The sequence below is a fragment of the Artibeus jamaicensis genome, unplaced genomic scaffold (assembly GCF_021234435.1).
Source record: "Artibeus jamaicensis isolate MK-2021 breed Jamaican fruit bat unplaced genomic scaffold, CSHL_Jam_final contig_797, whole genome shotgun sequence".
Lineage (NCBI taxonomy): Eukaryota > Metazoa > Chordata > Mammalia > Chiroptera > Phyllostomidae > Artibeus > Artibeus jamaicensis.
The window spans coordinates 26,453,032-26,479,004 of NW_026521977.1; the positions used below are offsets into that span (position 1 = coordinate 26,453,032).

At 48.7% G+C, this 25,973-nt stretch overlaps 1 protein-coding gene across 2 annotated transcripts in view; it reads left to right on the forward strand.

Moving 5' to 3' along the window:
* The first annotated feature begins 1,109 nt into the window (after positions 1-1,109).
* The window catches only part of EXT2 (exostosin glycosyltransferase 2), a 125,399-nt gene continuing 100,535 nt past the window's right edge, over positions 1,110-25,973 (forward strand). The window contains exons 1-4 of one of the 2 annotated variants that reach the window (XM_037166100.2): positions 1,110-1,293; positions 11,967-12,532; positions 13,440-13,529; positions 18,764-18,880. In XM_037166100.2, the coding sequence (XP_037021995.1) occupies positions 11,997-12,532; positions 13,440-13,529; positions 18,764-18,880 (743 nt within the window). In that variant the 5' untranslated portion in view covers positions 1,110-1,293; positions 11,967-11,996. The remainder of the gene's footprint in view (positions 1,294-11,966; positions 12,533-13,439; positions 13,530-18,763; positions 18,881-25,973) is intronic. The other variant, XM_037166099.2, reaches the window with a different exon arrangement.

Below are 25,973 nucleotides of genomic sequence, written 5' to 3' on the forward strand. Positions count from 1 at the left end.
GGAATGCAGAGAAATGCTTTCTTGGGTGCGCAGAAGCAGAAGGTGGGTTTCCCATCTCCAGACTACTCTCATCCCAGTCTCCTGGGATCTGTGACAAGCCGGCAGGAGTATTTCTGAAGTAACACAAGAGTGTTTCTGAAATGGCTGTTGCTGCTGGAAGCCCCAGTGAATCTCCCGGGGAAGTGGCAACTTCCACCAGATGGCGCTAAGGTACAGCTGGGGACTCGGCCGCCCTTATCAATAAAGAGGCTCAGTGAGTGTGGTCATTTCGTTAACTTCTAGGTAACAGCGCTTCGAATTTTGATAGAATTTTTTGGAATCCACTTACTAGATTAGAACAGGGATTTTACTGTGTATGTAGAAGGCTAAATCACATAAACAATACAAAAACACAGCGAAAATGATAGTCTTTCTTCCCCATTTCTTCCTCCATAATTGCTCTACCCCAAACTGTTGCTTTTCAGATTCCTTTCGGAAAAAATATTATACATATGCCTTATATGTACAATCATCTACATATATATTTTATCTCTCGTTTTTGTATTTGTATATATGTGTATATATGTGTGTGTGTACATATATAATATATATACATTTCTTGGCTTTTTTTTAAACATAAAAGGGATCCTACTTGCCCAGTTTTGGACCATGCTTTCATTTGAACACATCTGGAAGATAATTCCATGCCAACACATATGTGCAGTCTTGAATTATTCCGTTCTAATCACTTATTTTGATTGTGTCCAGTTTCTTTGCTGTTATTAGAAATAGTACTGTAATGAGTATTTTTGACAAGCACCGTTGAGACTATCCACAGGGTAAACTTCATACAGGGATAGTTGGGGGGGAAGGGTACCGCATTTTATAGTTGGTGGATCCTGCCAATTGCCTTCCAGGGATGTTGCACACCCACCAGTGCTGATTATAATGCTACACAATAGCATTATAATGCTTACATTTAATGCTGAAGTTTTCCAAAATTATGAACAAGGCTGCCTGGCTTTGAGTTTCACTGTGGAACTTGAGCTTGATGCCTGCCTCGGAGAAAAACGGTGCCCTGACTCCTCCTGTCCAGCAGGGGGCGCGGGCCCGGGCCGCTCCCGCATGCGCAGCGCGCTAGGTGTCAGACGGCGAGCGGGGTAGCCGGCCCAGCGTTTCTCGCTCGCTTAGCCTTGGCTCCTGCCGTGGCGGCCGCCAACTGGCCGCTATCCCCCTCGGGCTGCCGTGGCCCACACCCTGCGGCATGAGCCGGTGACCGAGCGCGGGGCCGCGCGGGAGGCAGGCGTGGCCGAGGTAAGCGCAGCGGGGAAGGGCTGGCGGGTGCCGAGCTGCGGGCTCCGGCCTCCCCGGGCCGCGGCGGAGTCTGGCCCCGGCCGCCGGGAGAGCGCGGGCGGTGCCGAGGCCGGAGGGCTTCGAGAGGCCCCCCTTACCTTCTCTGGGTCTCAGGACGAATTACCGCTTTTGGAGCGCTTTGATTTCCGCACCGCCTTCTTCTTCACCTGGCTCTCCCGGCACTTGGTTCCCACCTGTCTTCCTGGTCCACTGCTATTCCCCGTCCGCTCCTTTCATTTCTCCTGGGCCCTGCAGGTTCCTTTTCTCGCGGGGCCCACGCTCCGCCGTGACCTCTCCCACCTCCTTCCGGAGAGCTGCTTCCTCCCACGGAAATTTCTGGCGCTCTGGGCTCTGCGGAGGCCTGGGGCATCCAAGTCAGTGGCTGGATGCGGTGGGCAGGACTGGGTGCACTGCGCCCCGCCCAATTCGGATAGAGGACTAGGTGGGGAAGGTGACCGAGGGTGTCTGGGCTCTGGACGTGGACTCGAAGCCTAGGGGCATTTGGAGTTTTCCTGCTGGCGGTGGGAACCAGATCTATGTATGCGTTTTGAGACTCAACTAATTGCTTGAGTCAGTTTTGATTCTGAGTTAGTTAGTCGAGTGCTCTAAGGACTTAAACTGGACTTGGTTTGTAAATTTCAGAGCTCAAAGGCTATTCACGGTTATAAAATATGATTCATTTCTCATCATTTGTCACTTCCGCAGATTTAAGCCTTCTCGTTTTGTATACTGGTATGAATGGATAGATTTTCTTCTGTCAGGTTATGCTGGCTTTGCTAATTGAGGAGTGAGAAAAATTGATCTAATGCAGACTTTTAAAGATGATCAGGGGAGGCAGCTTCACGTGTGAAGGAGCCAGGCTGCCACCCCGCCCGTCCTAGCATCGGCATTTTCCAGGTGTGTGCCTTTGGGCACGATACCTAGCCTTGCTGTTGTGCGCTCCGTGTGTGTAAAGTGAGGATAATAATAGCTTGTCACACGGCACTGTTAGGAAAATTACATAAGTTAACTCAAAGTGCTTCAAACAGCTCATGGCATATAGTAAATCTGCAGCAGAGTTTAGTTATTGGTTACTTAATTATATGCATTGGATTGTTTATTGTATGATCCCACTAACAAAGGGGCAGTTTTTTTTTGTTGGAAGCCAGTTTTAGGGCTGGTTAGTCCCAGTATAACTTATAAAGGACTCAATCATGTAAGGCAATGAATTGCAGGTTTTCCTGGTTTTGTGGATGTTGCATTGTTTTCGGTCACAGTTGGGTTACGTTCCAGTGGCGCTGGCCCTGGGAGTCCAGCTGTGAGTGTTTTCTGCTCAGGCTAACGGAAGATTATGACTTGAAATGTTGGACCAAGTGGCCTGGAGATAGCCTGAAATGCCAAAGAAGGGTTATTCAGGCCAGAAGAAAGGTTTTGGGAATAAATAATTCCAGGAACAGAAAATGCATCTCATCTGCACAGTATGGTGGGGTTAAAAGGTTTTTTCCAGTGACTCAGTGCTTGACAGCCAGCCAGGCGGTTGCAGTGTTTCGCAGGGACAGGTTGGTGTATTTCAAGGAGAGGGAAGTTTGAAGGGCTCTGTTGTGAAATTCTTGGTTTGATCCAGGTGGTGGTATCCCTTGGAACAAACGTTCTTTAGTAGGAGATTCCTTCCGGTCTGTCCTCTTCAGCGGAGCTCAGTGGGAGGGGAGGGGAGGGTGTCGAGGGGCGGACTCTGAAAATTCATTCTTTACCTAGCCTTTCCCCACTTCAGGAATTCTAATTCAAAAAGGAAACGAATCACTTTATCACCATGTAATAACTCAGAACTTGGACCCTGGGTTGTGTGTGCACTGGTGGGACTGGGAACGGTAGAGACATTCATTCAACAGACAGTCACGGTTATTTGCAATGTGTTCTGGACATGCCATTAGACGCTGAGAATACTGAGCAGAAATGAAAAACTCTGACTACAAGGAAATCAAACCAGCAGAGAATACAGACTTGCTGTTACTTAACTAATTAACATAACGTGGCAGGTGTGTAATGAAGTGTGGAAAAGTTAGGTGGATGCCCACAGAGAAGGTTCTCTTATCTCTAACGCACCATTTAGTACGGGGCATTTATCTTCATTTCTCATTCTTTTTTTCATTTAAGACTTTTTACCTTATCTCTTTTACTGAGTTTTTATTCTACCTCAAGTGCTTGCCATATCGCTCAACCATTTGGCACAGATGGGAATCTGTGGGAACCGTGGGAACTCGCTTCACCTGTTCCCACGCCCGTGCAGACGTACCTCAGACACGTGAGCTTCCGTTTCATGTAACAGACCTCTACCAGTAGAGCCTATGGCTCCCCAGCCTTCAAAGGCACAGTTCTAAGGTGCATTTTTCAGAGGGGTCCTAGCCGGGCTGAGCTCCATTTGTCCAGCGTAGTATGGTCACCAGCTCCACAGTGAACTCAGTGGCTTTCTGTTCTTCCCTGATTCCGCTCTGGCTTTTTGGGTTACCTTCTGCAAGCTCCTTGTACACAAGTCACTTTTTCTTAGTTTGGCAGAACATAAACTAAGATAGTTGGTACTAGAAGTGGCTCCAGAGAGCAGGCTCTGAGAATAGTACCGTGAAAGTGGTATCACTCACCCTTGGGTGGCAACAAAGACCCCTTCGCTGGTGGAAAGTGAGGCATGGGTAGCCCCGGTAGTTCTAGCATCAGAGGGGTGAGACTCACCGGTGGTGGAGTGGGACGAGATGAAACCACTGGCTAGTACGGCAGCTCCGGCACTTGGCCAAAACGTGGAACATGTAGTGGTAAGAATGGTAAAGTTGGCTGACTTTTTTTTTTTTTTTTATCTCCCTCAGAGCCCTTGAGGTAAGATCAGGTTCCGATCAGCCAGACACCAACTCCAGACACCCAGTGGAAGGCAGAAGGCTCTGTGGCAGCGTCTTCTGTAGCCAGAGGACGGACTGTGTTGACAGTCAAGCCCCAGATTTAATCATAATTGTGGCAGAGCTGCAACAGAAGCTCAGTGTACAACTTACGCAGCTTGCTTCTGCTAAAGTCAGGAGCGAGGCCCAGAATGGAGATCTTTGGGTGCAGGCATTGAGAACTTCAAACTTGCAGATTTCCTGAGATCCTCTGGGCCAGCAGAAATATCCAGCTCTCTGTTATGGACAGAGCAACTTCTCGTTGCCTGGACACTATGCAGTGACCTCACCTGAGGCAGGTGCCTTGCTAGACGCTGCTGTCCTCCTCAAGATCTGCCTCCCCTCCCATCAGATCTCAGCATTGCCTACGCAGCAAGTACGGGGGAATTAGCTTCTGTACTGGAAGAATTGTGGGGCCTGGTTCATATGGACCAGCTGGAAGTGGGGGAGCACGTGTCAGAGTGAATCTTGGTGTTGCTAGACCAAGAGTAGGTGTCCCGGGTGACTGTCAAGTTGGAATGGAAAGACCGTTGGCCTTGGGGGCATTCTCTTATGATTCGGGCTTTAATGACCCAGCAGGAATAACTGGAGCCAGTCCTGACGGCTGCTAGGCAGGCCCCCTGCAGCGTGGCCGCTACCACTTGGTTTCAGCCAGGGATGATTTTGCTTCCCCAGGGGATGTTTGACAATGTCTGGATGTATTTTTAGTTGTCACAATTAAGGGTTGCTTATTGAGCAGAAACTAGGGTGCTACTCAACTTTCTACGTTTTATAGAACAGCTCCCCACAAAAAAGAATTATTTGGCCCAAAATGTCAGTGGTGCCAAGGTTGAGAAAACCAGAGGTCTCTTGGCAGAGGATCGAGGGAAGGGTAGGAAGGAGACTGGAGGTGGAGATTTGAAGCAGATTTATTTTTCAAGGCTAGAAATGCAGTATTTACCCAAGTTCCTGGGAGGGTGCATACCCCTCACTCTGGAAATACGGCCTGGTGCGGGGCCCAGCACCTCTGAGAAGCTTGCTGCTGACTGGCTTAGGAGCGCCTAGGTCAGGATTGACTGTAAGGAGATGTGACCCCGGAACCGGTTCCCAAGTATCTATGGAGGTGATCGCATTCTGATGTAGCAAAGGCCGATTCCGGGTGGGGGTGCTAAGGTAGACACAGCACCCACAGGGGACATCAGGACCTGACCTGCAACCAGTATGTCCTGACCCACCATGATGCCGACAGAGCCCGGTGTTCCGAGGGCAGTGTGGATGGGTGGCCAGCCAGGGTGCTGCTTGACTCATGTAATGAGGGACCGGCGCCGGCAAGTAGGCTGATGTCGGCTGCCGCAGTGGAAAAACCACTGTTGATCCCCTGGTTTTCAGATGGCAGCTTTCAGACCCATATCCCCTGGATTGAGAGGGAGGCTGGAGCTCTTTGAAGAAGTACTTTGCAACATCCCTGCAAGTATAGACAAATGTCCCCCCAGTCCTTCCTTAAGGGAACCGCAGCTCTTTATCAGACTGACTGTACATCAAAGAAAGGATAATATCCAGCCCTTTGGAGGGCTGTCGACTACAGGTCCTGAGCTGATCACAGCACCAGGCAACCCTTAAGCAGCAGGCCAGGAGCTGGCAGATAAATGGTCTAGCTCGCATCCTTCCGAGGGACAAGGCTAGTCCTCATGGTACTTCAGAGGGTTCCTAGCAGCCCTCAGGACCCCCTGCCTGCAGCAGCAGGCAGCTCAGTGACACATTCCTTGTCGGCCTTCACTACTTCCCTGCCTCCCTCTTCCTGCTTCATCACTTCAGCTTTCTGAGATCACCTTCCAAGTAAGGAAACACCCCGCACTGCCATCCTTGTCTCTGGCCCTTTAATTTGGGGGGGAGAGAGGTGGGGAGGGCAAAGGACTGAAACTGTGATAGGTAGGAAGCAGAACTGGATGCTCGGGACGCTAAGATAGGGGTATCAGCCCTCTCTTCTTTCCTGCCCTCTGCTGACCACCCGGGACTCTGGAGCCAGGTCATACTCCTGCCAGGACAGTTACTGTGGCCCCAGGTTTCCTCCGACACTTGGTGTCGTTTGGCTCTTGTATTTTCCTGTGCTGGTGGGTAGATGTCTCGTTGTGGTTTTCTTTCCCTGACCATGAGTGAGACCAAACATCTTTTCAGGTGTTTATGTGCCATTTTTGTTTGTCCAGTTTTCAATTTCTTGTCTGTTTGTTTTTTGCTTTGTAGGGGTTCTTTATTCCGGTTACTAGTCCTCATTGGTTGCATGTATTGCAGATTTCTTATGGTTTGTAGGAAGTCTTTTTACTTCCTTATGGTATCTTTTGGTGAACAAAAGTTCTTAATTGTAACCCTGAATTTATTATTTTATCTTTTTATTTTGTGCTTTTTATATTGTTTCAGAAATCATTCTCTTCCTAGAAGTCTTAGATATTCTCTACTGTGTTGTAAATATTTTATAGGTTTGTCTGTTACATATAGCTTTTTAACCTACCTTATATAGATTTTCTCCCCTCTGACAGCTTTTAATAGTTTTCTTTTTAGTGGTTTTACTTTGACTTATCTAGGTGGGGTTTTCTTTTTTCTTTTGTTTTTAAAGTTATTTATTTATTTTTAGAGAGGGGAAGGGAGGGAGAGAGGGAGAGAAACATCAATATCTGGTTGCCTCTAGTGCACCCCCTACTGGGGACCTGGCCCACAACCCAGGCATGTGCCCTGACTGGGAATTGAATGGGAGACCCTTTGGTTCACAGGCTGGCACTCAATCTACTGAGCCACACCAGCCAGGGCTAAGTGGGGTTTCTTTGTGTGTGTATATATTCTGTGCAGAGTTGAATATCTTAAATCTGCGAGTTGATAATTTTCATTATTTTTTGAAAAGTTTAGCCCTGGCTGGTGTAGCTCAGTGGATTGAGCACGGGCCTGCGAACCAAACAATCGTGGTTCAATTCCCAGTCAGGGCACATGCCTGGGTTGTAGACCAGTTCCCTGCAGGCCAGTTCCCAGCAGGGGACGCACGAAAGGCAACCTTACATTGATGTTTCTCTCCCTCTCTCCTTCCCTTCCCCTCTAAAGATAAATAAATAAAATCTTTAAAAAAAAAAGTTTAATTAAAGACTGCTGGATTTTCATATCTTCTTCTGCATTGAGTCTTTGCAATATCACGTATCACGTGGACTCTGGAAAATTATTGTGAAAACAGTTCAGACCCTTTGAAAGGGCTGCGGGACCCTTCCGAGTCCCTTGACCGAGCTCTTGAGAACCGCCCTTCTAGATTTTGGTATTAAGGTTGTACTTACCTCCTGAAATAAGCCGGGGCATGTTCCCCTTTTTTTTGAACTCTGGAATAATTTGTGTAAAATTGGAATTACTGTTTTTTGAATGTTTACTAGAACTTGGGGAATCTCCTAGTCCTGGAATTTTCTTCATAGGAAGGTTTAAAATCTTACAGAACTATTCAGATTTGCTATTTCTTCTTGAGACTATTTTATGTTATATTTCAAAACAATTTTTCTACTACAAAACAGCTGCTTTGACTCTGTGTGTTGGCAGTGTGGGCTAATGTAGTAGGTGTCCTGTAGGGTCCTGGGGCACAGCCTTCCCTGTCACCTAAGCTGGGTACTCAAGGGGTGCCCTTCATATGTGATGAGCACACCCTCCTCTGTAGTTGAGCCTTGGTTGCTGTTGGCAGGTCAATGGGAGGGATTTACCCAGGCCAGTCAGCTGCAAGGATTGGTTATGACCATCTACCGCCAACCTTCACCTTCTGCAGAGGATCAGCTGTGCAGGGGCAGAGGGGCAGTGCTCCAGTGTGGTCTGTAGCTGTCCACTGTGTGCGCTGGCCCTGGGGTTTCCCACGTGGTGCGGGCCAAGATCAGTCCCCACCTTTGTTTTGCCTGAGGCCACCCTGCCCGAGTTACAAAGCAACGTGAGATGGCTGCTACTTGTTCTGGGCTTGGAGATTCCCAGGTAAAGCCAGGCTGTGAATCTAGGCTGGCTGCTGCTAGTGCCAGGCCCGGGGCTCACTGAGGCCAGCTGGTGCTTGCGTGGTAGTAGGTAGGAGGTTGTGACTGACACAAGAGCCAAGACCAGCCATTCATATGGAAAAGCAGCTTGGGCGGGCCTGTGAGTTGGGTGGGCCTGTAAGTTGGGGAAGAGTCTCTGGGGATCTCCAAGGCAGATCAAACAGTGTTAGCCAGTGTTTTGTTGTGATGGAATCTTGGTGTGCTAGCTCCGTGTGTGGAGGACCCAGAAAAGGGACAACGTCCTCTGCTCACCTTGATGCCTCAACCTCCCCCGAATGCCACTGGTGCCCCTCAAGCCGTCCGTCTCTGCAGCGCTGGAGCCCACAGGGAGTGAGTCTAAGTACTCGAATCTGTGTGTGTGTTCTTAAGGGGAACTGCTTGGGGCTCCAGAAGTTTCTGCCACTGACTCAATCCCTGCTGGTTTTCGCAGCCCAGTTATCTTCCTGGCACTGGAACCCTGGGCTGGGGGGCCTGGGCTGGGGGGCCTGGTGTGGGGCTGGGACTCCCCGCTCCATAGACATCCCTCCCGAATTTTTACCTGCCACACGTGGGCGTGGGGCCAGCCCGTTTTGTGTCTGGGGCCCCCCAGCAGTCTGGATGGATGTGGTTCCTTTAATTCCACAGTTGTCAGACTTCTATTCAACTCGATTTCTGATGGTTTTGAGCGATGGTTGTTCTGTATTTTGGTTATAGTTTTGATGTGGTTGTGTGAAGAGGCGAGCCATGTTTACCTACGCCTCCGTCTTGACTGGAAGTCCTCTCAGTCATCCTATCTTTTAAATATGCGTAGCATTTAGAGTTGTTTTCCTTTTCATTCCAGTTATTTTTTTGTGCTTTTTTTCCTTTATCTTGATTAACCTTACCAGAATTATGTCAAATGTCAATTTTATCCATCTTTTAAAAAACCCAGCTTTTAACTTGGTTGAGCCTTTCTGTCTTTTTAATTCACTTCTGTGTTTTTTCTTATTTTCTTCTATTATCTTTGGATTTATTTTGTGATATTGTCTTTTTTATAGTTGATCTGCAAATCGTGAAAATTTGTAAAGCTCATATATGAATATTTTTATTTCCTTAACTGTAGTTTTTTAAGCATGTGAGAAGAGTATTTTTCAAACTTGTATGACCCATTGTTGGGTTGTATAATTAATCTAGTAGGTTATGGCTAGAATTTTTTAAAGAGCGAATAGAAAAACACAGTGTTCACCCAATGTTCTATGTTAATTCTGTACACTAAGGTTAAGCATTGTTTTGTGAAGCTTTTATTTTAAATACACTCATGCACATACATACACACACATATCTGTGTCTATAGTGAGTCGCAACATAAAACGTTTCTAAACGTTTATATAGCTTCTATATAACGTTTCTAAAACGTGTATATAGCTTTTAGTTAAAAAAGAAAGAAAGTTTGAAAGCCACTAACTTCAGTGAAGATGTTAAACCCAGATGCAGAAAGTAACCATCTGGGAGCTGGCTGGGGTGACGGGTTCTGTGACCCTCTTAGAGGCCCTCAACCAGGCTTCCTGTGGGATTCTCGGCCTTTGGAGTCTGAGAACCACTGAGTCAGGATCTCAATAGACCTGAGGGCCTGTGGGAGGTTCTAGCTTGGAGCGGTGGACTGCAGTGCAGCTCCTTTGCTTGCGTTTGTCCGAAGGCCTGTCTCTGAGGGACCCCTGGAGTGGCAAAAGGCTGTTGGGCTGGAGGCACAGTGAGAGGCCTGGCCGGGGACATCCTCTAGTCGTTAGAACGACAGAAAGAGTAGAGTAGCTCTCATGCTTGCTTATTTGTCATAGAATCGCTCAGCATATATGGAATAGCTGATGTATACACCCCGAAGATGATAATCTCTAGGCCTAAAATGTATGAACTTCCATGCATTCGTCTGTGACAGGCAGACTCACTGCGCTCCAGTTCATGGTCTCAGAGAGACATGAGTGGCATCATTCATGACTTTTCAGCACAGTTTGCCCGCAAAGCTGATGGGATCCCAACAGCCAGGCCTGCTAGGAAGCAGTTTTGCATGCTGGTGGTGGGCGGGGAGAACTCTGTGTAGCCAAAGCAAAAATGGTTGATAAACCCTGAGATAGTCTATGAGCTTTTCAGTTATTTCCCCTTGTAATAATAGCTTTTCTGAAAGATCCATGAGTAGCGTGAGATCACTGTGTACGTTGGGACTTTGATGGGTGGAATGCTGAAGGATTGTGTTGCAGTAACGTGGCGAGTCTGTGGTGTACACACAGTCACACTCCGGGGTCTCCCCTCCCTGCATAGTATCCAGGCCTCAGACAGGGGCGGTCTGCTCCGTAAGGGCCTTACATTGTGGTCTACAGGGGAACTCTGTGCTTTCAGCGGAGGACTAAGAATTTCCTTTATATCAGTCAGTGTTGCTTATTGGCTGAGTAACAAGCCCACCAACGCTTCGAAGCTTAAAAACAGCAGCAATCGCGTATTGGCTCAAGATTCCGCAGTCCGCGTAGAGTCCGTGGGGTGGTCCACGTCGGCTTCGCAGGGTTTCCCTGCGGTCCTTCGGGGGGTCGCCTTCAGCTGGGAGCCCCGCTTCCTGCCGGCGTGGCAGCTGCGCTCCAGGAGGGCAGGAGCCTGTCACTTCTGACACGTCGTCTTGGTCAGAGCAGGTCACAGGCGAGCCCAGGTTCCGTAGGAAGGGAAGGAGATTCCACCTACTTCCCTTTTGTTGGAAAAGTGGCATGCGCACTCCCTGATGAGAATCGTTGGTGTCGGTCTTTGGGAGTTGATCCACCAGCCTGACCCTTTTCCCTCCCTCCCTCCTCATTCCTCCCATTATTCCTTCCTTCTATCTAAATGTGTCCACTACTGCTTTTGTTATAAAACATCAATGTACATTTTAAAGATTAAAAAACTTTTGAAAGTAGTTCTTTTAAAATTTTTTTTTCAAGTTTATTGATGGGAGAGCGAGCGAGAGAGATCGATTTGTGGTTCCGCTTATTTTTGCATTCATTGGTTGCTTCTCGTGTGTGCCCTTCCTGGGGCTTGAACCACCTGCAACCTTGACTTACCGGGATGATGCTCTGCCCAGCTGTGCCAGGGCCAAAGATTGAAGATCAATCTCTTCTTCTCTAATGCCCGTGCTGCTTCAATGCTATTTTTCTAGTGGTATTTCTGTATTTTGCATTTCGTTACAGTTTTGTTTGTCTTATCTGCCTTACGAGAACGTAAGTCCCTCTAAGGTGGGGTCTCTGCTTTCCTCTCTGTTTCCTTCACAGTGCGTGGTAGTCGCTCCATAGAGTCAAGTGAACAAGTGAACGAAAGCAGACTCCAGAATAACGAGTATTTGTCTGTTCAGGTGAAGCATCAGTGTGTGATAGGCAGTGTCTAAAAACAGCACAAAACGGCGGCCTAGCTGTTCCACTCCCAACTTTATTTCCTCGGTCAGCGGCCTTCTTCCCAGGCCCCTCTTCCCAGGCCCCTCACATGCACCAGCTTATGCTTTTGGTGAGTTTGTGTGTATGGGATATAGTTACCATTTTATATTACATCTCAATATGTTAAGCAGTATGTGTAGTATTAAATAGTAAAGATATAGTGTATATTCATACACACAAGGAAGGCTCACATTTCCTTTTCATTATTTCATCAAACCACTTAAGGGAACACATAGGTATATCAAAAGTTAAACACTCCTTCCAACGGTCTTTGCCGTAAATACTTCATTCTTCTCCTTTCCCCACCTGGCGACCAGGAGCGTGAGGAGGAGGCCGTCTGTGTCATTATGTGTGCGTCGGTCAAATACAACATCCGGGGTCCTGCCCTCATCCCAAGAATGAAGACCAAGCACCGAATCTACTACATCACCCTCTTCTCCATCGTCCTCCTGGGCCTCATTGCCACGGGCGTGTTTCAGTTCTGGCCCCACTCCATCGAGTCCTCCAGTGACTGGAGCTTGGAGAAGCGCAGCATCCGAGACGTGCCCGTGGTCAGGCTGCCGGCTGATAGTCCCGTCCCGGAGCGGGGCGACCTCAGCTGCAGAATGCACACGTGCTTTGATGTCTACCGCTGCGGCTTCAACCCCAAGAACAAAATCAAGGTGTACATCTACCCTCTGAAGAAGTACGTGGACGAGTCTGGCGTCCCGGTCAGCAACACCATCTCCCGGGAGTACAACGAACTGCTCACGGCCATCTCGGACAGCGACTACTACACCGACGACATCACCCGGGCCTGCCTCTTTGTCCCGTCCATCGACGTGCTGAACCAGAACACGCTCCGCATTAAGGAGACGGCGCAGGCCCTGGCCCAGCTCTCCAGGTATCTGGCACTTTTCAGACCGGAGCCAAATCCTGCAGGGAACTAAAGGGAAGGAGAGGGAGAGGGCTGTGTCTGCTCTTGAGCTGCTCCCAGCTGCTGTTGCTTTTCTCGTGGGAGGGGTTGTGGACGGGCGAGGGGCTTGCAGCAGGAGACCAGCTGTAAGCAGCTGGCGCCTGCCAGTGAGAAGCAGCTGTCGGCCTTCAGTGGTGCTGCTGGGGGCTGCAGCTTCTTAGGGTGCGCAAACTAAGGGGGGACTCGTCTCCCCACACTTTTTCTTTTATACCTTTCCCCACCTCTCTGTTACTCACAAATGCATATTCAGCGGTCGAAAGCACAGGTGAAAAAAGGGAGAGTGTAAGACTCATTCCACAGCCCTGTTTCTGAGAGAGAATCAGTATTAATGTTTTGATGCTACAGTTCAGTCATTTCTGTATGAAAACATGTGCATGAGGATTTTTGCCAGGAATGGGGTCACATTCTATGTGCCATCTTGCTGCCTTTTTCCCAGAAATATCTCACGAGGATATTTTCAAATAATTTCGTACTCTTTTACTATCTAATTTTAAGGCTGTACTGTGTAGCCTTCCATTTTGCATATGTTCCATGATGTATTTCATTTATTTTTATTCATTTATTTTTTTACCCACTGGTGCACATTCAGAGAGTTTTCAGGTTTTCATTATCACAGGCGCAGCTCTGCAGCGGACAGGCCCGGGGTGCACTCCCACCCGTGTTTCCTTTCGAGGCTCCAGGCTCGTGCTGTGGCTGGACTAGAGTCCGCGTTGCGTGCCCGGCAGGCGCCCCTGTTTCTGGTCCGGGTGCTCGCTCCTCGTGGTCCAGGAACTGTCTCTTGTTTTTGTTTCTTCGTCATCGTGTAAATTCTCCTACTCACTTAATTTCTTAACAGGTGGGACCGAGGCACAAACCACCTGCTGTTTAACATGCTGCCTGGAGGCCCCCCAGATTACAACACGGCGCTGGATGTCCCCAGAGACAGGTGGGTGTTTGGGGCTGTCACCGCGATGCCTTTCTGAGGGTTAAGTACATCTAAGACCCTTTCGTTCATGGGAAATCATATTTCTCAGCCTACTGGGACAGACTTTTTATCAGAATTCTTCGTTAAAATAAAAAATTGCCCTGGGCATTTTCCTCCTTAAGAAATAGAATTATCGAGACCTGCCTAAATCTGTTGTGGAGAACCAATTACAGCGTATGTTCTAGCGTAGTGTCTTAAAAAACTTTCTGTTTTCTTCCTTAACCTGGGTTATGCTCTTCTGAGTGCGGCGCTCTCACCCCCTAAGGTCTGGTTTGCGCTGGGCTCGTGTCACCTGTCTGAATCTGTGAGCACTTGCGGAGTAGAGCCACGGCGTACCGAGGAAGAGGGCGCGGGTGTGCGGGAGCCCAAAGTCTGCAGCGGTGGGGCGGAGGCCGCTCCCATGATCGTTTTCTCTCCGGTGTGCGGTTTTTGCCTGCCTTCTTCCTCCCTCCCCTCCCTACCCCTCCTTCCTTTTCCCTTCCCTCTCCCCCCCTCTCTACCCCTCCTTCCCAACTAACCTTCCAAAGGGGCCGATGTGGTGGGGGTGGCCATGATTACATGGGGTGGTTTTGAGTTCATCGACGGCACGTGCCAGCCTGTTCGCGTGCTGGCTGACCCACTCTGCCCGGAGGCGTCCTGGGAGCCTCAGGGATGAGGTGCCTCTAAGGCTCCTCTTTGGACTGGGTCCGAGGCCCTGGGGAGAGCAGTAAGCTCGGGCCCAAGGGAAGAGTCCTGGGCAGTACCCAAGGGATAGGGTTGTTAGAAGTTTATGCATGAACTCATTTCTAGTCACTTTTATCACTGTTGATGGTAACTCTTAAAGTCATTGTTGCTGAAATACGTGAGTGAACAGTCCAAGGCCAGCTGTGTTCTCAGTTTGTTAGAGGCTGTTATCATTTATGAAAACCTATACTCAGACTGCTTTTCCCCAGATCATTAAGTCTAAGCCCTCTTTACTTTAAGTATTATCAAGAGTCAATGTGTTTCCGTCTGGAAACATAGTTATCACCAGGAGAGACACACGAGGACGCCTCCACAAGGCTGGTGTAGAAACCATTTTGGACGATAGAGGGCAGTCATGCTACACAAGGTCATACACCAAAGATCCCTGACCTGGTGCTCAGCCTGTGTTCTTGTGCGGGCTACTCAGTTCCGTGGACTGGGCGGTTCTGGGGAAGGGAGGTACTTCAGAGAACAGAGAAGGGGAGGAAAGGAGCTGTTAGGAGTACAATGTCTTCCCCTGCTGTTCTGGGTTTGAGATGGGCTTGTTTCTGTTCGAAACATTTTGGGTTTTGCTGACATTTTGGTATATGTATCTGCATAGGAGAAGGATTTTATTTTTATTAAGTACACATGTTAAATGAGGTTCCATTTCTCTGCAGGAAAGTGTCAATCATTGAGGAGAAAGTTGAAGTTCTTGCTAGGTCTCAGGTGTTCAGGATCAGGAAGGTTAAGTTGTTTCCCCAATGGGTGTACTTTGGAAGTGATTAGAAGTGATCCTATGGCAAGTAATGAATCACCATATAGTCCCTTCTCTGTCTTCGCATGTGGGAAACGCGTTTTGCAGCCTAGGTGGTCCTCAGGTTGGGGGGAGGAATAGAAGATTTGTTTGCTAATTTTTCTTATTCTTTGTTCTTATTCCTGGATTCAGAGGAGGCAAGAAGCACGAATATAGAATGGTCTCAGCAGGAGATGCATGTCAGATTATTTGGAAACCAGAAAATAGACAGGCTAGATTAGATTGCTTCTAAGATCTCCCAAAGTCTGAAGTCGTAGGTGTGGTCACTGAAGACTCCTTTTACTTTGGGGAAATGCGAGGGCTGGGACGTAAGGAAATGTCTGCTCGGTGAACATCTTTTATGTTGCTTAAATCTGTTTTTATTTCTCTTTCAGTTTTCAAAGATCATACATGAGATACACATGTACTTTCTTTGTACAAGGTTGGAACCATATGCAAGTGTATAAAGAATAAAATGTAAAAGGCCCTGGCTGGTGTAGTTCAGTGGTTTGAGCACGGGCCTGCGAACCAAAAGATCGCGGTTCAATTCTCCATCAGGGCACATGCCTGGGTTGCAGGCCAGTTCCCAGCAGGGGATGCACCAGAAGCAACCATACATTGATATTTCTCTCCTTCTCTCCTTCCCTTCCCTTCTAAAGATAAATAAATAAAATTTTTAAAAAATGTAAAAATATGCTTTCACACCCTCCTCTCTGTTTACCCCCCTACTGAAAGGTAATCACTGCTCTCAAATACTATGTATTTTTCAATGGCTTTATACACTTAATATATATATGTGTAAAGATATATATTTAAATCTTAACTTAATTGGGAGCAAACTATACTTTTTCAATGCCTTACTTTACCGCCCTTTATTTTCCCAGGTATGTTCTGTAATATTCCTACCTCGGATTTTTATTATTCTCTCTTTGCACATATCTGTCACGAATTTCTGCTTTGTGTGGGTGTATATTTATTAATTTACACTTGTTATGGAAAATGGTAAACCTGCACAAAAGGAGAAATGCTGGCACCATGCCCCACCCCCATCGTCAGTGATCCCTGGCCAGAGGCCAGCCCCCCCCCCCGCCCCCACCTGCGCTCAGACGCAGATCATCTGGAGGAAAACCCCAGATGCTGCAGCACCACGTTTGTAAATATTTCCATTTGAATTTGCACGCAGGGAGCTCTTTGAAATGCCTAACTATAGTGCTATTATCGTACCTAAAACGTTAATAGTAATTCTTTAATGTTACTAAATATCCACTCAATATCTAGCCACTGTTCAAACTTACCTGTCTCAGAGATACTTTCTATGGTTTGATTTAGTAAATAAATACAGGGTGGGGCAAAAGTAGGTTTGCAGCTGTTCATGTGGAAAAGTAGTACAGCAATTAATAAGTAATGATACAGGAATAAATAAACTGTGGTCCATGCACTCACAGCTGTGAACCGACTTCTGTCCCACCCGTATGACCAAGATAATTGGTCAGCTTTTTTTTTTTTTTGCAAAATCCGAAGCTTTGTATTTGAGGAATCTGCAGCCCTGATTGCACGCGTGGTCTAAAAGACAGCAGGGGATGAGCTTACAGGGGAACTGTGTTCCGACACTCAGAAAGGAGGAGACTAGGAGAACATCTGGGGGAGGACCCGAGGCCGTGGGGAGGGTGCAGGGCCAGGGGGGACGACCTGGAGCCAGGAAGTCCGGGAAAGTGCTGCCGGTGCCGGAGGCCGCTCCGAGTGACCCTGCACAGCTCGGCGAGGGTCTGGTCGTCATGTCGATACGTTTTTGACTGCAAGTTTTCTACCTCTTCTCTTGCAGCTTTGGAACTGATCTCTGGTTTTGGGATACATAATGGGAAAACAGAATGCGCTTCTCCGAAATTCATTTTTCAGTCAACGTAAAACAGGTGTTTTTAAAGTGAGGGATGCTTACAACATTTTCTCCATTATACTGTTATGGAGCCATCGGCAGAAGACACAGTGACTTAGAATCGAAGTCTTGTCGACAGCAGGGCTGGTGTGAGGTCTGTGTGACTGATGGCGGCCGTGGCTCTTTCCGAGAGGACGAGTGGAGGTCGGGCCTGTACGATCTGTGACGTAAGACGTGCTTTGGGTTGTGTGCTTGCGGACCCAAAGGTCGACAAGGTGCATAACCCCTGCCTTCCCCCCTCCGGGATCGGAGTTCGGTTGGAGCCTCAGGGGCAGAGTGACAGTGAAAGTTGGTGTGACAGGCCCTGCTTCCTCCCACAGCCACAGCCCAGGGGAGAAGGGTGTGTGACAACATGCACACTCCCCTCCTCCTGGTCGTGGAGCCTGCCCAGATCCATGCGGGATGCATTCACTGCCGAGTGCCGATCGGGAAAAACGAGACCGTACGTTGGTGTTCAGAATAGTCACTGAGTTTTACAGAGCAGACTGGCAGCCGGAGCGATTCTTTTAGCCTGCACATCACCTCACTAACCAGTTCTTGGTTTCGGAAACAAGCAGATGGGGATTTCCGGGGATGGTTTGAAACTCTTTGAACTTTCACCGGTCAAGTTGGAAGAGAACGTACACTGTCATCAGGGTGGGGGGTGAGAGGGTTGGTAGCAATCAATATTGCAGAAAATGTGGTTTCTCAGGTCAGACATTTGGGTTTAGACTGCGTGGTGCGTGGAACTGGCAGAACTTTGCCCCAGGCAGTGATTTTGATGGCTTCGGGATCCCAAAGACAGACGGCAGTGAAAGTCGGTGTGATCGACACCTGCTGCCTTTCTCTGATGAAGTGCCATTCTGCTGCTTGCCCGATCCAGTTAAAACGGAGCATTTACAGCTTTCTAATTGAGAATAAAAGCTGGTGCACGCACACTGCTCGGGAAGCACTGAATGTCCAGCTCTGGGTCCTGCGTCCTGCAGAGGGAACCGGGTTAACCAGCCTGAGCACCCGGAATGGGCGGTGACGGCTCCGAGAGTCCGCAGGGTTCCTGCATAGCCCTGGGACGGCAGGGGAGGAACCGCCCGGGGCAGGAACTGGACTTGGAGCGAAGCTGGAGCCTATGCAGCCTGAGACGTCAGAGCTGCTTTCCGTGCCCCTTGTCTCCCGAGATTCTACTCAGTGAGTAGGGGAGTGACCGCCTGGCCAGTCTTCTCTGCAGACCTGTGGTTCTTCCTGTTACTGTAACCGTAGTTAAGACCAGGGTGTGACTTTTGGGGGAAGTGAATGGGATCTGAATAAGGCAGTAGAGGGGCTATTCAGAGGGCGTCCTCTGGGCTGTGATGTATTTTTAAAAGTGGAAAGGAAGGAAGGACTACTGGGACTCCGGAGGAAGGCCGGAACCTCGGGGCCAGGGCGCAGCCGATGCCCAGGAGATCTGATGCAGACATTGAGCACGGTGTCTTTCTGGAAGAATGACTAAGCGCACATGAGCCGTTGTTGGTAGTAAGACTCAGTTGCAGCAGGTCCTTGAATAATGCCATTTCGCTCGACTTTGTCTCCTTACAACACTGATGAGGTGCAGCAGGGGCCCAGCACTGGATTATGTCAGTCAGCCCGTGGATGAAACACAATTGGTTTTGTTATGTGTCGTTTTGTCTGCAGTTGCAAAGCCTACCCGTGGCGTTAAATGAGGACTTAACCGTACTCCCGTCCCTTCTGCAGAACTTACCAAAGTGAAGACCTGCTTTCTCATTGTTTGACAAAATGTTTTGCTTTCAGGGCTCTGTTGGCTGGCGGTGGCTTTTCCACGTGGACTTACCGGCAAGGCTACGACGTCAGCATTCCTGTCTACAGTCCGCTGTCTGCTGAGGTGGACCTTCCAGAGAGAGGGCCAGGGTAAGCTGCACTCGGCACGGCCAGGCGTGCCGTGAGATGCCGACCGTGTTCAGCCCGGACAGCATCGCAGCAACCAAAGCGTTGGTGGTAGCCCAGACTCCTTGCTTCGGCCATCCCCGCCCCAGTCTGGTTCATTCCTCAAGTGCTCTCTCAGTAAACGTGCAGTGCTACCTGCCAGGCCTTCCAAGTCAGAATCCACGTGGTGTCCTTCACTCCTTTCTCTCCCTTCTATACCGGAAGGCTAAGTCTTACTGATTCTACGTCCTAAATGTTTCTTGGCTCTGTCTGCCCTGTCCGCGCCGTATGGCAGTTACTGTCATTGCTCCCTGTTGCTGAAACGGCCTGCTAGCTGGCCTCCCTGCCTCGGGTTTTGCCGCCCCCCAGTGTATGTTGGCTTCACGCAGCCCTGAGGGTAAAGCCCAGACTCACAAAAAGGTCCTTCAGGCCCCTCTGTCTCAGGACCACTGTCTCCATCTCTAGCTTTTTTTCTCCCTCTTAGTTCTTAGAAAAAGGTTTACTCTCTCGCTTTTTCTGGGCTATAGAACTTTCTATTATCTGGAAATCTTTCTCATTTTCATCAAGCTAATGGCCCACTTGTTCTTTGGATCTCAACTGGCAGACCACTTACTCGAGGGGCACTTTCCTAGCCCCTGGAATGGCTGTTCTGCCTTCTGCACCCATCGCAAGCCTGCGCTCTGCCAGGGCACTGTGCGCCGTGCCCCGCTGCGGAGACTTGCTCAAAGCCTCTTCTTTGGATTTCGGATATTGTAGGGGCAGTGCAGCTGGTGCCTGGTCCATTTTTTAACTGCTATGTCCTTCGTGCTTGGCACAGTCTTGCCTCACATTTTTGACACGTGAGCAAATGAAAAGAGCTGGCAGCATGGATGTATGGGGCATTCTGTCTCCCATTTTTTGCTGTAGTCTGTTTAAGTTGTGCTCATTCACGGTGAGACTGTCAATGAACTTTAAACAAATGTGATGATAACTTGTGTGCCAGGTGCTCCCGTATGAAGGCAACTCATTTGTACACGGCCCCCTAGAAATATACTGGCTGAGATGTAAAAGCCTACATACAGCATTTGGGCTTAGAGTGAGTCTCAAGGCAATCATTTGAGGATACAAGCATCATCCTCACGCACCCCAGGCTTCCCCGTGGAGGCCTCAGCGGGCTCTGGGAAGAGACCCTCTCCGAACTGAAGGCGTCTCTCTCTTCTGTGTGCGTGTGCCCTGCAGTGTGGTCTTGGGCCACAATATGGAACTTACTTCAGACGCAGCAAATTTGTGATTGAGATGACGTGTGGAAAAGTCCCGGGTGAGGCTGAAACGTCGTTCACTCTCCCTGTGCAAATGCAGAAAGTGCAAAGGAAGGTCGGATGGTTCGTGAGCTTGTTGCGTAGATGCACTTTCTGGGTGTTTCTCTGTGAGTGGACTCCCAGAGTTGACTTCTTTTTTAATTGAGATCATTTATATACCATAAAATGCACTCTTTTAACATGTACCACTCAGTGAATTTTTAAAAATTGAGGTTTAATGGATGTTTAACACCGTGTAGGCTTCAGGTGTACAGTGGGCTGATTAGATACAGTTCAGTGGTTTCTATCTAATTCCAGAGCATTTTCATCACCCCCAGAATGAGCCCGGTACCTATGAGCCGTCCCGCTCCGTGCACACGTTGAGAAAGGGTATTCCGTGCCAGCACGGCGTGTACCTTTGGGGTGGTGCACGTTTCTGTCACGTGTCTGGTGCCCTAGTTCGGCACACTCGTGCCGCGCTAGGTGCCAGTAACTATAATGAAGCAGAGAAAAGTCCACTGAACTTGGAAAAAAGTTCACTCCTCTGCTTGCTATTTCTTTGAGCATTTACTTAAATTTAAATCAGTTGTATGATTTTTGAAAGTTTTTTTTAACCCTTAGCTTTATTTTTCCTGAAGTTCTTCTGGAAATTATTTAATTCAATTCAATTCACTTCAGTTCAACTCAAACCTTTATTGAAGGCCCATTTGGACCAAGAACGGCTTGGGCCCCCGGGAACATTAGGCAGCGGATGGAGCCGTGTTTTACTGTTGTGGCCGAGGGTGCGTGTTTCAGTGGTTTGCCAGGAGGACTCCCATAGGAAGTGAGCATGTAGCTGTGCTCACCCCGCGGTTTATTGCAGTAGAAGGATACAAAACGCAGTCTGGGAGGGAAGGTGCACAAGGTGAAGTCCAGGGAAGCAGGTGCAGGCGCCCACGGGCCCCTCCCAGTGGCGTCGAATGAAGGAGGGGCTTCTTTCCCCCAGCAGCAAGTTGTGACAGTGTGTTGACATGTTGCCAACAGGGAAGCGTGTTGGAAACTCAGCACCCAAGCTTTTCTGTGGGCAGTCGGTGCTTGGCGTGCGCCAGAACTCCAGACTCCCAGAAGGAGAGCAGGTGTTCAGTGAGAACCATGTTGTTCGTACAGACAGTATGGGCGCAGTTCTCACCAGTTCTGGGGGTGGTGGGACGTCTCCCAAACCAAAGTTCCCGTACATTAGCAAAGGGCCAGCCTTTCAAAAGAGAACAGTCAGGCCTGCAGCATTAACTCTGTTCTGCGTAGGGGTCCCCTGACATCCACTCAGGGCAGCACCCCACGAGAAAGAATCACTGGACTCCTGTCAGCAACGCGAGGCTGAGAAGGCCTGGGCGAGGCGGGGAGTCGCTGGCAAGGGTCAGGGCTGTCGGGTCAGCTTGGCCACGCCTGGGCCTCTGTCTTTCCTGAGGCTGCTTGAACCACACTCTGTATTATCTAATCTCTCTGGTGTAATTTAGCTCTCTTATATGGTTTAGGGCCCTTACTTCTCTTCAGGCTTAATCCAGGGCAGAAAACATACCAAACAGAGTCCCAAACAAGATGAACCCAAAGAGGCCCATGCCAAGACACATCATAATTAAAATGCCAAAGGTTAAAGATAAAGAATCTTAAAAGCAGCAAGAGAAAAGCAGTTAGTTACCCACAAGGGAGCTCCCATAAGACTGTCAGGTGATTTCTCAGAAAGAAAGTTTGCAAGCTAGAAGGGATTGGCAAGAAATATGCAAAGTGATGAATGAAAAGGAAGGAAGGACCTACAACTAAGATTACCCTTTAGAATGGAAGGACAGTCCGAAGAAAAAGCTACAGGAGTTCATCACCACAAATCCAGGATTATATGAAATGTTTGTTAAAGGGTCTTCTTTAAGAAGAAGAAGAAGATCAAACTGTGAACAATGTCAATAAATTCATATCTATCAGATATGAATGTCAATAAATCCATATCTATCAGAGCAGAAACAGAATTGTGGATACAGAGAACATTTTGATGGTTGCCAGATGGGAGGGGAGGCTGGGGGGTGGGCAAAAAAGGAGAAGGAATTAAGAAGTACAAGTTGGTTGTTACAGAACATCCATGGGAATGTAAAGAACAGCATGGGAATGGAGTAGCCAAAGAGCACGCACACGCGGCCCAAGGACAGTGAGTGGCGTGAGGGTGTCCTGAGGGAGTGCGGGTGCTGGGGGGAGAGGGGAGCGAAGGGAGAAAAACCGGGACACCTGTAACAACATAACAATAAAATATAATTTACAAAAATAAAATTTTGATGTAACAAGTTTAAAAAAAAAGACAGTGAAAAAAGAACAAATCACTCTGCACAGTAAAAATTATTTTTAAGTAATTTGTTTCAGACTTAAACTGCTGCATTGACTGTTTTTCGTAGTGAATCTCTCTACAGATTACATATAATAAACTGACATTAAGATCTGTAGCGAGATCACTTGAGGTCTCAGTGAGTTTCTGAAGTTCTGCTGTTCACTAACTAGATACTGACACCGTGTATCTTCAGGGGCAGCAGCGGAAGGTTCAAGGCTGCATTGGGCACGGTCCTCCCTCTGCTGGCCAGGGGCTGACTTCTGCGTCTGAACTCACAGTTGGGCCCTGAAGCCGGGGTGTTTCTTTTATAAACAACCTCATACCCCTTCACCCCTGCCTCAGAAAAACAAAGTCAGAAAAGGAAAAAATAAGGCAAAGACGGCGGGCTTCAGACTCATCATCCCTTCCAGGGACTCGGGGGGAGGCGGGCCGGGTGACCCCATGGCAGTGTTTGGGATCTGCTGCTCTTTGTGAGAGCTGCTTTCTAAGGGAATTCCCACATCTCTTGAGGGCTATATAGAGTAGCAAGAGCTCTGTTTTTTATTTTTATTTTAAATCTCTCTCTCTTTTTTCAATGGGAAGCTCAGGGTTATTGCTATTGATAGCTGCTTCTCACAGCTGTGCTGGCCTCAGCTGGAATTCTTGTCATTTTCTCTCTAAAAGGAACTAACTTGGGAGTTTGCAACTGTTACTGTGAGGGAGACTTGAAATTCTCAGCGTGGTTTCACTTAAACTTAGATACGGACACTGCTGGGAGGGAACATGAAAGTCATGGCTAGTAACTTCAGTCCTGGAAAGAAAAACAAATTCCACCTGAACATTTTGTTTGCTGAAAACTAGAACGGGCACCCTCCGTCAGCCATCTGTCAGGCCAGGGAGAGCCAGCATGGAGCGGGCGAGCGGTTTTAGATGGTTGTCCGCATGTGCGCATGTGTGTTGACATGGGGCAGTGGGGGGGGGCATGGATCCAGCAGCACTGGCGACTGAGCCCCTGCAGTGGACTTTTGTTTCTGAGCTGTGAAGTCTCAGCCGTGGTCTTTTGGGCCTTTAGTTACCTGAGCGTTTCCCTGAGCACCGCACATTGACGCCTGTATTTAGTTCTGTGTCGATGTGGGTGAATCTCTCTCTCTGAATGTGTGCATACGAACACCATGTGCTTCTGTTGACATGTCCAATCTGTATTGGGCACTCCCTTCTCTGACAGTGAGAAGTCTGGTTCCCGTTGTCCTCAACACCTTCCTCTCCCACGTAACCAAAATTCTGTTGCTGCCACTGCCCCCACCTCACTGCCCAGGTGCCCTCTTCACTGTCGCTCAGATTCAACACCTGCCCCTCCCCACACGGAGCTCTTACAGTTGCTCCCCGCCCTCCTCCGGCCACCCAGAAGCATAAATACCTTCCTTACCCTTTTGGGGTTCCAACACCCCACACTGGGGTAATATCACTGTTGCCATCACCCTCCCTACTACTGGCACGGTGCCCTTTTCAGTCCGCCCGAGCTCGGACACTGCTCCGGATTCCCAGATGCCCTCCGAGCCTCGCCTGGTCGCCAGCACCCCATGCTGGGTCGTGGTAGCTACCTCTGCCCCTGCCCACGGTACACAGACCTCGGCCACCATTTTCGGGCTCTCCTTCTCCATGCTGGCCACCTCCCTGCTCTTCCCCAGGTGGAAGGTCTCACCCCACAAGGGCTTCGACACTCCACGTGGGCCGTCTGGTGGTGCAGACACGCCCTCCTCCTGCACCTACACCCTCTTGGAGGCCAACATGTCTGTTCTTACTCTGCATGGCGGAGAGCACCAGTTTTATGCTAACGGCTCTACTTAAGCAGAAAGCCTTCAGGAACATCTGGCAACTACCGTGTACCAGTCTTAGGGATTGGACAGACCTATAGAGGCCATTTAGCCTAAACCCAGTGTATACCTTTTCACTATAATTTCTAAATGAAAAGTTTTCTCATTTGTAATAAAAAAAAACTCTTAAAAATTTTTATCCTAGCCCTGGCTGGTGTAGCTCAGTGGATTGAGCGCGGGCCTGCGAACCAGACAATCGAGGTTCGATTCCCAGTCAGGGCACATGCCTGGGTTGCAGACCAGTTCCCTGCAGGGGATGCATGAAAGGCAACCATACATTGATGTTTCTCTCCCTCTCTCCTTCCCTTCTCCTCTAAAGATAAATAAATAAAATCTTTAAAAAAAAATTTTATCCTCACTTGAGGACATTTTTTCATTGCCTTCAGAGAGAGAGGAAGGGGAAGAGAGAAACACGGATGTGAGAGAAACACGGGTTGGTGCCTCCTGTAGGGACCCAGACCTGGATTGTACACACCTGGACCCAGGACTGAACCCGCAGCCTGGGCATGTGTCCCGACTGGGAAGTGACCCCGCCACCCTTTGGTCACGGGGCAGTGCTCCAACCAGCTGAACCACACCAGCCAGGGCAAATTTTAATTGATTTTAATTTAAATGGCCTGATGTGGCTAATTGCTATTGGACAGTGAGGTTTTAGGGACTCTGCTTATTCCTTTCTTTGTTCACTGTGGTGTGAGAAATGCCCTTTGCTTTTAGTTCAGTTGTACAAAGAAACTGCCAAAAGAAATGGTTCTGAGGATTCATGAGCGATCTGGCTGTGGTGTGTTTCTCCCTGTTCTCTGGAGTCTGCCCGGCTGGTCTGCCCGGCGAGGCCAGCGTCCCCTTCCCACTCATCGCTCTGCGTTCGGGCCTGAAGCTAGATGCTCAGTAAAAGTGATGATCTCAGCTAGGGAATGATTGATCATTGTTTGGCATTGGATGTATAAACCCCGAAGTAAGTCTAAGAAAGGGGAAAAAACCAAAAAACAAAGAAACCAATCACCCTTCCTTTCTCCCCAAAGCAAGGAAAGAAAAAGAGGGAGGGATGGCTGACAGAGTCTAGGTCCCTGGTCGCTCCTTCTGAACAGGCTGTGTCAGCGTCCAGCCCGGGAGACGCACGGCCCTTGTATTTCCCCTGGTCTGTACCAGTGAGACGTGGATTCAAATGAGTACTGCCTCCGGGTGTCATGGGTATTTCATTTCTTCCTGGAACCTTGGAACATAACCTTTATGTTATTTTTTTCTAGTGGTCTCTCAACCTATATAGTCTTCATGCTCTGTAACCTCTCTGTTTTCTGGGAATCTTGCCTTCTGGGAGGGAATTACCATCTGGTCTCCCCCTCAGTTTGCCCTTGACTTCTGGCTTACTAGCGGAGTGCAGGCATTTTTATCTCTCATGGAGATCTTAATGACACTGGACCCTTGGGGATCCTTCCCTCACTTCGTTTTTTTTTCATGCATCCCCACTATTCAGATGTTGTTGAGACTGATGCCATCTTCCGGCAGGGATTTTTTTCACTTGTTCTCACTTACCGGCTTGGTCTGGCTCGTGTCCAGGTGGCCTTCACCGTGGGCGCTCTCTGTCCCTCGTAGCGCAAGGACAC